We start from the raw sequence: 12951 nt of genomic DNA on the forward strand, positions 1-12951 counted from the left end.
GTTGGTCTTTAATGTTTCTTCATGGGGCCAAGCATGCATTGACCAAGGTCAATAGGAATATTTCCTTTCTGAGCAGGGTACGTCAGTTCATATGCCTTACCACTGACAGCTGTAGGGGTTTGCTCCTCGTTTGAAATAAGGCCGACCTACATGACATACACCATGTAATAGGATGTTATAATAAAAACTGCTTACATCTGCACTTCCTGATAAAGGTCTTCTTGTCACAGCATCATCTGGAAATATTCCTGAGGTTTTCAGTTCTATTCACGTGAATACACTATGTCTAACATGAGCTCAGGGTAAAGGCACCCGCCACCTCTTCTCCAACTCTTTTTGAAGGGAAATCTGAGCAGCAAATTTAAGTCATAAACAGGGGTACTTTATCTAAGTTCAGTGAGTACAAACAAGCGCAGTCTTAGGCTGGGGAAGGGTCCTGTCATTCCTGGCCTGGGTTCTGCTTAGATATACTCCTTGATATAGAATATGGGTGAGCAGGGTATCACTGCATATGCTGACTGCTCATCTAAGCATGAATTAACTGGCTGCTCATCTTTTTTGAGCTTTCAGGACTTTACTCCAGGCACTAGGTATCTTCTGCAGCAAAATGTTTCTTCCCAGTTTATAATTGTTTTATCTTGCTGACTTACAACTGGTTCTTTAGGAAATCAGTGGCACTGAGGATCTGCTGTCCATAAGTGAACACAAACATTTCACTGCTTAACCCCACTGACTGCAGGACTAACTTGTTGGAAGGCAGAGGGGTGCTTTTACTTGCCAACACCTTCCTTGGTCTCCCCTAGCATTGCAGTTATTCTTGAAAAAGATACCTTAACTATTCAGTTTATTAAAAGCCTTTCTAAGCTGGCTAGTCAGCTTCGCAGCTTGTGTTCTTTCTACTAGCAATTTAGATGAAGTTGACAAAATGCACTTATAGTCCTTCTGCGTACCTATCGTCTCCTACATTTCACATCAGTGGCATGCCTTGCCAGGGTAGAGCCCTGCTGGATAATAAAATGCTAAATAAATTATAGCTGGAGGGAATAGAGGTGGTGTTGATTGATGCTAATTCCCTGAAGTCAATGTAATAGTATCTTCTGAGGCTGTGTTAGTGACAGTAGGTTGAAAGAAGAAATGTTTCTGAAGGAAAAAAGTACAAGATTACATATTACATTTCTAGTGAGCAAAGAGGATCCTGCTGGAGGTACCGGCCACTTGTGATAATAAAACTGACAAAAGGTTTTGTAATGCTGAAGTTCCTACACCTGTAGTACTGTTCTGTGAGCATAAGGGATGCAATTAGAACAATATACAAATCAGTCTTTATCCCTCATTTCATTTTCTCTCCACAGAAGCCGTTGTTGTCTTTTATCAGTTAATTCCACATTCCCTCCTGTACAGACAAAATGACATGGGTTTGAGTTCTCTAGCTGCTATACTATTTCCTAAAACTAGTTTTCTTTATTCAGAAATAAAATAGATTATAGAAACAGATGACAGAAACCCCCTATACTGACCTGTACTAAAGGGACTAATACTCCACTTGTTTATGTTTTTTATTTTCTTCTTCCCTCCCCTTTTTTTTTTTTTAAAAAAAAACTCTGATAAATTTGTCTTTGCCATTTTCTATTTATTTTGTAAACAGAGGATAAATAACTGACATCGTAATTAGATCTAAGACAACCTAGAATCATTTGATCTTTTTTGTAGTCAGTGGATTGGGGTAGAGAAGACCTAGAATTTATTTGGAAATTTGCCCCTTGCTTCCTGATGACCTTGACCAAGACACTTCACTCTTTTGTGTGTTGTTTTCCACATTAATATATGACAACAGCTTTAGTGAAGGACTTTGAGATGTGAAGTGCCTGCTGCAGAACACCTTTCCCGGTTTTTATTCTTACCTCTTCTTGTCTTCCCTTTCTTTGTGGTGAATTGGCAGATAATCATGATGGTCCAAGGCACTTGCAAGGAAAACATGGGTCAGAGATACCTACATCCCAGAAATATTTCTATTATTTTCAGCTACGTTGAAAACAAACACTTTTTCTATTCCCAGCTGGTCAAGATGGTAGCCCCAGGGGGTGTCCTGAGAGACAGAGACCAAACCATGAAGTTGAGGATTAAGAAAATGATCAAAACTCTCAAGTATCAGCAACAGATACTGGTGGCCAAGAGAGAAGACACGTGTTGAGAAGGAGAGTTCTGTCATCGTGCAACAGAGACGATGTTGGAAGTGAGATGTGTCCATCTTCACTTTACAACTTCCTTAGGCTGCTCATACTTGTTGAAGATACCCTACTAAGAGGGAGAGACAGAGCAGAAGAATAGTCCTGTAACTTTGGGAAAATTGGAAAGTAGTTTCCAGAACAGTTTCTCTTGATGTCATATTCATCTACAGCCATTAGGAAGAGGCTGGACTGCATAACAAGTTTCTTGGGAAGAAGGATCACCTTGCCAGCCACATAACAATGGGAAATGAATCTCTGTTCAGAGACAGAGAAAGGGTTGAGGATGTCTGAATGTCTGTGTGCTCATGAGAGGCAGAGTCATGTTTGACTGCAAAACTAATGGATCTACTCAGTCTGAGCCTGTGTCGTTGCTACAGGTGTTAATGTGTGTAGGTTTAAAAGGCTGGTCCTATTGCTTATTTAGCAATATTTTTTTACCTGGAAAATGAGTGTGAAAAGAGTTAGTGAAAGATGGAGATCTTTAGCACAAAATGCCTGTAAGCATAAAAAGATGAATCCTAAAGTCCTCATAGAAACGTGTTATTTCAACTGCTATTTTTAGAAACTACTTGTTTCTGTGGCATTTACGGTCATTTCCTTCCTTAGAAATGTTGTTTTGCAGTTGTTTCAGTCCACAAAGCATGGGCCTTCTCTGGCTTCTGCCTGAACTAACCAGCCAGTATAAATTTCTCTTGAAAGTCACAGCTGTCTTCACTGAATGTGAGCAAATGAGCCTGTCAGGTTGAGCTGACTCTAAACTTTTCTTGTCTTTGGGATGCAAATCCTTTTAAGAATATTTAGGTCATCTCTGTTTGATTTTAATGGGACATGCAGTGGGGGTGTGGGGGGAAGCAAGTTATTCTTCATAAAGGAAAGAAAATAAAAAAGATGTGCTTTAAACCATTCTGTTCAAATTCACTGTCAAAGTCATCACGTTCCATGCAGGAACCTAAACATGCTGGGCTTTTGCTCTCTTTAGGTTTGCGACAGAAACAGGCTTTTTTTCCCATTGCCTTCATCTTTCACTTACGATTTAAACCATTTTGGGGGATGACTGGTAGCTGTTATGGGAGACCCAGGTGCAATCTAGTGACTAGCTCAAATTCCAAGGCCAGAGTGCTAGGTAGGTAGATGCTTTTAGTGCCCGACTGAAAATGTTCAAGTTCCTCACCACTTCCCTTATTCTTTACGTTCCTGGCCTGGACACCCAGTAAGCTGCTTGCTTTAAAATAGCGTTCTCCTGACATAAAGTCTCAGAGCACCACTTAAAATTGCCCAGCTCATATTCAATTCATCTTCAGGTTTCCTCAGCTGGCGATGCTTAGGTATATGTTATGGCCAGCAGAATGGAAAGCCCCAGATGTTCAAGAGCTGGGTAAATAACTCTTAATAACATAGAGCATAAAGTATTTGCTGTACCTCTTAGTCCTCCTCCAGCTCATAGGCAGAGGAAGAAACAGGATAAAAATCAGTGTGGTGTTCAGATAGTGCAGCGTTTCAGACCTGATCATCCTTAACACAAATCCCTCTTTACTGCTGGTTTATATAATAATTTCTTCCAACTTTATGACTGAGTCACACCCCCAGCCTGCCTTAATGTAAATGAAAAATCGGGCATTAATGTGATGCAACAGTTTTCATCTTGACAGAGGATGAAATGTATAATGCACTGTGTGCAGAGGGATGAAGCTGGCTTTGCAGAGGGATGAAGCTGGCTTTGCAGAGAGGGGAACCAAAGCCCCAGTGGCTGGGGCTGTGCCAGGGAGCCTGGCAGGGCTGCCAGAGCTGGTGCCCAGCATCTTCTTCACCACAGAGTGCAGAGGTCCAGTCAAGTCCCTAATGTCTGACAGCATTTAGTACTGCCTATGCTACTAAAATGTGCTGAACTGGCATTGAGGGAGAAGAAAGCAAGTTCCATCCTTAAAAACAGCAACCAAACCCAACAGGACTGGGGATGACACTCCAGAACCAGAGCTTTTGGTTTAGTAGCAGGTTTGAGTGAGGTGTGTTGGAAGACCAAGGGGTATGCAGGAGTAAGGGTTTGCAAAACAGGTGCACTGATTTAACTGCTGGTTCTCCTGGTCATCAGAGGTCTCTGCTCTCACCCATAGAGCTGTCACTTTCCGTATCCACCTCCAGTGCTGCCTGTGTACTTTTGTATTAGATGTGGGCAGCAAGCAGTTCAGATGGAGCAGAGGTTTATGTGCTGGCTTCTTGAAGGACTTAGCACCAGAAGTAAGTTTATACTATCAAGCAGTCTGTTTGTCAAACTATTACTTTCTAGTTACAAAAGACATATTTTAGGGTGTTTCTGGAGAATAAGGACTCATGAGCTCTTTACAGCTGGATTTCTGTGATCAAGTTTTCAAGAATATTTAAAATACAGATGGAGGAGGAGAAATGGGTGCAATTTTCATTAGCAGTTAGGTTTATTAAGCAGCTATTATTAGATATTAGTTCTTCTAACATGCAGATAACATTAAAACTCTGGCTTATGGGTTTAAAGGTAAAATTACAGAACTAACTGCAACCAAAAAGCCTTAAAACTTCAGAAGCTTTTAAAAATACATTGCTTAATTCCAGTGAGGATTGTATGGGGGATACAGTCGGATTGAGATCATACGAAGGATTTCTTAACTTATGGTTGGGATGACTTACATAATCTACTTGTAATTGCTGTTTGTGAGCAGGAAGACCATGGCAGAGCATCCTCAGGAAAGTCAGACAAGTGTAAGGGGAAGTGAATACTACTGGTGACAACTGGAACTAGACATGATAAAAAGTTCTTTAATTGAACAGTCCCGTGGTGGAATCACAGTGCAAAATTTGAGGACTCTGCTTAGTCTTTTCCCACATCTTAATGGAAAAAAAAGTTATAAAGCTTAATTATTTAAGAAGACAGCCTGTACATTCCCCTGCTTAACCACTGCTTACAAGACCATACGAATCCTCTCCAGTTAAAGACCCTGGCTGTGGTAAGAGCAAGAGTTTTATGAGAAGCGACAGCAGAATTTTAGTTCTGTGCTGCATCTGCCTTTACTCTGCCGTGTGTTTAGTCTTACCCAGTTTAATACAGCAAATTTCAGGATTGCATTTTTTAGCTTTTGGCCAACACAGACACTGGGTTTACATTTTATATTTTTACTTCAAGTTCTGATGTGACAGAGGTTTCAATTGGATACCATTCGCTGTGATCAGAAGTGTGCTTTCAAATATTTTTAAATATTTTATAGATTAGCACTCAAAAGGAAGCAGAGCCTAGAAGAAAAAGTACTGCTACTTCAGCTTCTTTTCTCTGACTGCTGATGAATTAATTATTTTTTTTTTACATCACTTATACCAATAACAGGCATGAAAGACTTTAACATTCAGAATACCCGAAAACATTAGAAGTCGGAGGCCTAGACTAGTTGTGATGAGCTGGGGCTGGTCACTGGAAGAGGGGGAGTTGTGGGTCACCTGTAAGGGCAGGGAGGAAGCGATATCCTGGGAGCATCCCAAGTGAGCTGCAGGCAGGGCCAGTAAGGGACCACTGCTTCAGGGGTGGTCTTTTCCCTACTTGTTGCATTTGGACACATTAAATGGTCAAAACTTGTGTAAAAGTGTGCGTATATATGTGTCTGTGTATAGAGGGATGGGGTAGGGGAGAGAGAGAGAAAGTAAACACATAGTTTATCTATTTGGATTTGTATAAGGGTAGAGAAATCAAAGGCTTTGGAATTTGGAATGACAAACTACTAAATCAGACAAAAACAAACACAGGTTGACCTAAGTAGGAAAGGGAGAGAAAAGTATCCCAGAGCCCAGTGCACCATAACCTGTTGATTAACCAAACCAGCTGTTATTTGATCCAGCTATCACTGAAGTATGGAGTGGTTTTGGAGTGCCCTGAAAATCAAATGATTTGGCTTATCTAAATCAATTATGGTAACATTTTCCTCATCTTTTTGCTTTTAATAGATTTTGCATTTGACATTGATTTGGTTTTCATTTGTGTCTTCAGTTTCAATGTTTCAGAAGGCAAAACAGTCTGGAGTTAAGTAGTGTACAAAGCCTGGTTGATCTTCTTTAAGCCTCTAAAGCTACCTTCAATGACTGTCATATTAATGGGATAAAGAAAGGTACAGTGCTCCATGGAACCAGTCTTCTTTCTGTGCTGTGCTCTGAAATAATTTCCTAGGGTTTTAAGTGGATGCTGAAACAGCAGTTTAAAAATTCTTTGCTTTGATCTGAAATACCTGATAAAAAATCATGGATTTCCAGGAGTCCTTCTTGCTGTATTTCTAATCTTTTTATTTCATTTACCAGTCAGAATGACTCTATTTATCTTCTGTAGTGCATATGTAATAAATATTAGGCCATATATGAAGACAAAATCCCAAAGTGATTTGGGTAAAGGGAAAGAGAATATAACAAAGGAAGAGTGGAGAAAAAAAACCCAACAATAATAACATGAGATCAAATGTTATTTATGCTTGTACAGCATTTACACACATATTTATGAACAAACATCAGCTATAACCCAGCTGTAACTTTGCCCTGTTGTAAGCCAGTTACAAAACCATCAGTACTCTATTCATTGTCAGCTATTTAAACAGACTCCTGAGACAAGGATGCCATTTTCAAAAAATTGTTTCCCATTTCTTAGTGAAAGCTGGTGTCTCTCCAGTATGTTTTCATAGTCCCTATTTACTCTCAAAGCACAATAATATCTGTTCCTCTCATTCCAAGCTGCCCACCCATGCAAATGTTACACAAGACTTGTGTAAAATATGGGCTTATCCTAGCATCCTTCCAGCTATCCATCAGGACTCTTCCTGGACCTATAAACTTTTTTTATAAAGTTTTATGTATTTATGTGCGTGTGCTGTGCTTGCTGCGGCTCTGCCAGGTATAGGGCTGGGCAGAAAGGGAGCAGGGAATGACTGACCATGCTAAGCCAGGAGAGGAGGAAGCAGGTCAGGCTGTGCTCATAACCTGAAGATCTTTGTAAGCTGAAAACTGTCATTCTTTCCTCTATAACTGTTATTCTTACACTTCTGTGTACATTTTCTCTTAACAGTGACTATGATGTCCCAGCAGCATTAGCAATGAGCCAGGTCACTAAAGGTGTTGCCGCTTGTTTTTAATGTCCTCAAATTTTTTTGAATGAGTGGTGCTGTGTCTTGCCATATTAGTCACAGATGTGGAGCCCATAAATGGTGCAGTGATTTCCTCTCTCAGTTATTAATTGGCTTGTGACAGTGACATTGACATTGTGGTTGCAGACACGTGCAGATCAGAAATTAATACACTGCGATTGATAGTTATGACAGCATATAAAAGTCAGACCATCCAAGCTCTGTTAAACCACTTAATAAAAGCTGAGTGAAAGTATCTAAGAAGCATGAGACAACCTTGCATTACCTTATTTAAATCTGTTACTTAATGAAAACATAAATATTTAAAACCCGTGAAGTTATTAACTAAATTAACCAGAATTATTTTAAAGGTACCATTTACTCAGACAGATCACCAGCCAATGCAATCTCCGTTTAAACTGATGGAGCTATGCTGTTGTAGACAGCTTGAGCTCTAGATTATAATACTGATAAAGTCATATACCTTTTCTAAGCATACTGCATTTGGAGCATGAGGGGTTTTTTTTGTGACAGCTACATAAATGTTTGTCCTATGACTTAAGGACCATAAAAACACGTTTTATATATATATATATAAAAGTTCACTTATAACTTACCATTCTGTAAAGTTTATCCTCCAGATCCTGATTAATTCTTTGTAAGGCTAGGTAATTATTTTGTATCCTAAAACAAAGATGATATCATGTAATTGAGTGCATTATTTTTTGTGTTGTTTTTTACCCGTAATTTTCACATCAGTACAAAACCTTGCCTTGCACTACTTGAAGTCTATTTTCTTATCACTCCTGTTGCCAGTCAGTGGTTGCCTTTGAAAGGTAATTGCCACCTACTTCCTAAGCAAACTTCTTTGTCTTGTTTGCTTACTGTATTTAGCAGCAAATTCCACCAGGAAGTGAAAATATGTTTGCTGTTCTGCACTTGTGTGCAGACACACATCGCAGCATGGGAACTTGCACAAAGAGACTGTAGCTTTACATCAGGCTCAGGAATTACATGTTAGAGAGGAAACTTGAACTTTATACCTAGCCAGTACAGAAAAATATGTATGGAGCTCTCTTAATAAGGAGAATAGCAGCAGAAACCTAATGACTGTACCTAAACCAACACACCAGTATCACTACATGACTTAGAAAAGAATATTCCTGCTTTTGACAGAAGTTCAAGGAATTGCCTTTTCTCAAGAGCTAAACACATCCCCTTTGCTTCAGGGAATACATTTAGATAGCTTAGCCTGGAAACGGTGGGTATTTATTTTTATCAGCACTGAGGGATTGAATGGACTTGCAAAATGAGGCTTCCCTGCTTATTCCAGAGCAATACACCAAAGGAAAGTTTCAGTTTGTAGATCTTCAGGTTGCTTAGATGGTGACCTTGGTATTGTAATGAACAAGCTGTGCAGTCTGTGGGAAAGACATCGCTATTTTGCTAGTAGCTGTGCCTTTCTCTTCACAGAAGGTAAGGAGGGTAACTCCTTGTTCTTGTTTGTACATATCACCTCAGCAGGTATAACAAATGGAAAGGAAATGTTAGAAGCTCAGCTGTGAAAAGTTTGTCTGAATAAAACTATATGTTTGTACTGAGAATCTTAGGTCCATAGGTCAAAGTGTTTTCAGTGACGAGTTGATTTTAGGTAACGTGCAAGCGTGTTCACTGTAAGAAGGAACCCAGCTGTAATACACACTCATTCAGCAGAAAGCTGCTTCCTCTGAGAAACCTGGATCTGGGTGTAGTTTCCATAATGATCAGGAAGGGACTGAGATTAAAGAAGTCTCTTTGGCTTATTGTATGGTTAGGAGCCACTGTTGAAACCAGAACAAGGATCTGAATTTGAACCATGTCATGGCTGCAGATTGAGGGGTCCAGCCTGCCCCTTCCCAGAAGTCAAGTGATGTGATGGCTCAGGTCTCTCCCTGCCTCTGTTGCTGTGGATATTTTCCTTCCAGTTAAATGATCAAAATTCTCCGTTTGGGGGCAAGCCAGAAGCTCACGGTGCCTCTTGCAAGGTATGCAGAGTTCCAGCTGGGGCTCCCAGTAATAAGGTAACATCTGCTGCACAGACCTGGGAGGGGAGGTCTGTGCTGAGGACATCTGCTCTTTGAACATAAATAATGACATCCCCACGGGTGAAACTCCCCAGAGTACTTGAAGGTCAGCCCAGACTCAGGGAAGCTGTTTCAAATGTGCATGGCAGCCTGGGGACGGTTTCATCATTGTATACATTTTACAGAGCTGGTAGGCAGAGTTTTCCTCCCTGTGAGGAGTGTCTGTGATAGACACTTTGTTAAGGTGATGACCCCAGTGGGCTGCAAATCCATGAGACTTGTGCTAACCTATGGCTTGGTCATTCCTCACCAGTTCTCACAGTGCCAGTGTGTAAATGTCCAGGTGACCTGAAGGACTGACTGAAGTTTATGGATCTCTGCATTGTTCATGTTCCACTTAGACACAGCATTTGCCCCTAAGCTTCTGTATAGACATTTCTTTGTGCTTCTCTGGGGATACCTGGGATTTTCACAGCTATTTAGCTGTCAACACAACAGAGAAAAATCTCAGGTTAACCTGTACCCAGCTTTTTATGGCACAGAAGGCAGAGATGATCTTGGGAAACTGTTGGAAACAAGGAGGCTCAAACTGGCTTTGCCTGCAAACAGCCTCTCAGCACAAACATAGTTATGTTTTGCTGGTAAGGCTGCATGCCATGGTGCAGGCAACAAGGATTTAGAAAAATAAGATAGATCCCACTGGCTGGGAACAGAAGTACCCCAGTTTCTTCTCTGTCATGGTCTACAGTTTCTCTCTAGTAAAGCAAAATAGGTTAAACGTGGTTTGTACCCAGGCAGCTAGTGGCTCAAGTAGATATGGTGTAAAGCCAATGTAAACTTTTAGCACCTGCAACCTCCTAAAAGTCTGCATGGGTTCAAAAGCACCTGCATAAATTCCTGAAAGAGAAGGAGAAAAAGTATTGCTTCAGGGCTTTTCTAGCTCAGGTGTCTCCATACCACAGTCTATTCTGCAGTGTAGACCTACATGGAGAGCTCAAGGGAGACCCTATAGGTTCCCTTCCCATACATTTTAAGGTTGTAAATCTGGCTTCTTTGTAAATAAAGTGAAGAGTAAGTCAGCTTCAATACCCTATGAAACTGCTATAAGAATGAAGTCATGTGAACCGATAATTTACTATTGTTCTTTGTGTGTTGTTTTTGTGTTGTTCATATTATTAGGTGATAATCATGTGCTTCCAGATGCATATAATGCATGGATTAAATGCATGTTTAGATTCTTGACCAAATTAGGGCCTAATGAAAAATATTCTGATCATATCGAACATCAGGTGTTTGTGCTCTAACCCAACAAACAACACCCTCCTCTTTAAGACTGCAGATCACCACTAAAGAGTGTCTGCAAAAGCCTCTGTTTCTCTGCTTCCACTCTCAAGCCCTCTTAAGGCCATGAAATATATCTAAGTAAAACATGGGCTTGGGCTGACTTTCTCTAAAGAAGAGAATTTCAGCCAGAGTGCAGTTTAGCTTTGATGTGTGACTTAAAACAGTACCTTCTTGTTCAAAGCACCTTTTCCCTCTCTGTTATCAAAAGTTACACCAGCTTCGTCACAAAAACAAGACTTCCCCCCTATTTATTCCAAAGCCAACACAGCTACGGGGTTCCTCTTCAGAACACCCCTTTAGCCTGTAAAAATGTCTTGCTTTTGCTGACAGTTATGTTGGGGGGGGCTAATCACAGTGCTAAATACATGCTTGCATGGGTTTGTATCTTGTGTCTTGAAATAACTCTACTCTCTGGTAAAAGCTAGGATGGGGACCTTGCCAAGTTGTTAACCAGGGGAGGGTCTCAAGAAGGAAACCCAACATGAACTTTGGAGTCCAGCTTTGGTTCCAAGATTGGTAGTTGAAATTTTTTTAGATTTTAATTTTAAAAAATCCATGCTGATCTGGTCAGATAGGGGACCTCTGTGAAATACATGAAACCCTCAACCTCTTCAGTACCTTTTCAAAGCTGAACCTACGCTTTACAGTTAATGTTTTCAAACCTATTCAGCACTGCCCTGTTTTTGCTCCCACCAGGAAAAAAAGAAAAAGGCCACCTCTAAATGTTGGTAGAGAGGTCGAAAACTTGACCTTCGAGCCACATAAGTGGCTCCCTTGCTTGGGTAAGAGAAGGGAAGCCTAGCAGCAACACAGGTAATTCTGGGTAAATTAAGACAATAAAGGCTTTCGGAAAGGAATAGAAAAGGATGTCCATTCAGCCTCTTGGAAGAATTCTGCACTCCACAGTAATGGTAGTTTAATAACAGAAATGTTTGCTAGCATGCAAGTGGGATCTTGTTACACAGGGCTTATTTACTAGAGGGGGTTGAATTTCTCTTCCTGTGCAGTGAATAAAGCAAGAGACACGTTATTGAAACTAATTCTAGTTCCTTGTGTTTCTCACACTGATTTTCCTCTGTGACATGTTGATGACATGCTTTTGGATTACAGTTTTGTTTCAGGCATTATCCTTCTCCACGATGAGAAAGCTAGTTATTCAGCTTGTGGTATGCCTTGCTATTCTCAATAGAAATGCTTTTAAAGCTCACCTCGTAAAATATTTTGGGCTTCCAATATGATATGCCTTCAGGGGAGTAATCACCTGCCCAAAACATAATATTATTTAATTTAATATCAGTTTTCTTCATAATATGGTACAATATTCCATTAGAATATTGGAAAGTCAGTTCTACAAATCTGATGTTTGGGTATGAGCGCTAGACTTTGCCATGAGCAAAGAAAGACTGCCTGGCCTGGATTTTGAAGGGTGCTTAACTCATCAGTTCCTAATGAAGTTGATAAAAGACTTGCTACTGACTAGGAAGCCTCTTCATTTTAACAGAAGAGGGACGGTCAGCCCCTCTGCTGATTTATGGCGGCTGTGTCTTAAAAAAAACACTTCAAGAGAAGAGTACCAACATTCCCTGTCCTGTAGTGTATTGGAACAAAACTACATCAAGGGTGAAGTTACTTTCCATAGCTCTGCTCTAAGTGTTAGGAAAAATATTGTTGGCAAGAAAACAATACAGAGAACCTCTAGAGTGCTCTTGATAGATGTACGTAGATTTTAAGATCCTCACGACACCCGCTTATTTTAGCCTTGCTTTAAGAAGCCTCCCCAGTTAGGGAAGCGTTTAAGTTATAAGATCACACTAGGATGTTTCCTAATTTGAGGTCTTACAGCCAAATTCTGTTTAAAAATTGCATGAAAAGGTTTTGTTGACTCAATATGTTGGTGGTTTCTGGCTTTGTTTTGGTTTTTGTTTTGCCTTCTGCAAGGAATGAAAAATATTTCTTTGGGTATAGCCCTGGAATGATCCATTCTGAATTTCGTTTTGACTCATTCAATGAACTAAATCAAACAGTTCAATTATCTCCATCAGTTTAGGAAAGTCTCACAAGAAATGCAAATGCATTCCCACACGAATGGATAATTGTAGGTTCAGAAGTTTTGCAAACAAATGAAAAAATGGATATTAAGAATCACTGATAAATTTAAAGCTAGATTACAGACCATTTTAATCAGTACCAGGAATG

General features: G+C 40.2%; 1 protein-coding gene and 1 long non-coding RNA gene across 3 annotated transcripts in view; one reads left to right on the forward strand and one right to left on the reverse strand.

The window, feature by feature from the left end:
• Nucleotides 1-12951, reverse strand: part of BEGAIN (brain enriched guanylate kinase associated) — a 155815-nt gene that overhangs the window by 45061 nt on the left and 97803 nt on the right. For both annotated transcript variants that reach the window (XM_056347211.1, XM_056347210.1), the window contains one exon: nucleotides 7966-8032. In XM_056347211.1, the coding sequence (XP_056203186.1) occupies nucleotides 7966-8032 (67 nt within the window). The remainder of the gene's footprint in view (nucleotides 1-7965; nucleotides 8033-12951) is intronic.
• LOC130152925 (uncharacterized) overlaps nucleotides 1-12951 on the forward strand; it is a 61971-nt gene that overhangs the window by 44098 nt on the left and 4922 nt on the right. The window lies entirely within an intron of this gene.

This window comes from Falco biarmicus, chromosome 7 (genome assembly GCF_023638135.1).
Source record: "Falco biarmicus isolate bFalBia1 chromosome 7, bFalBia1.pri, whole genome shotgun sequence".
NCBI classification, from domain to species: Eukaryota; Metazoa; Chordata; class Aves; order Falconiformes; family Falconidae; genus Falco; species Falco biarmicus.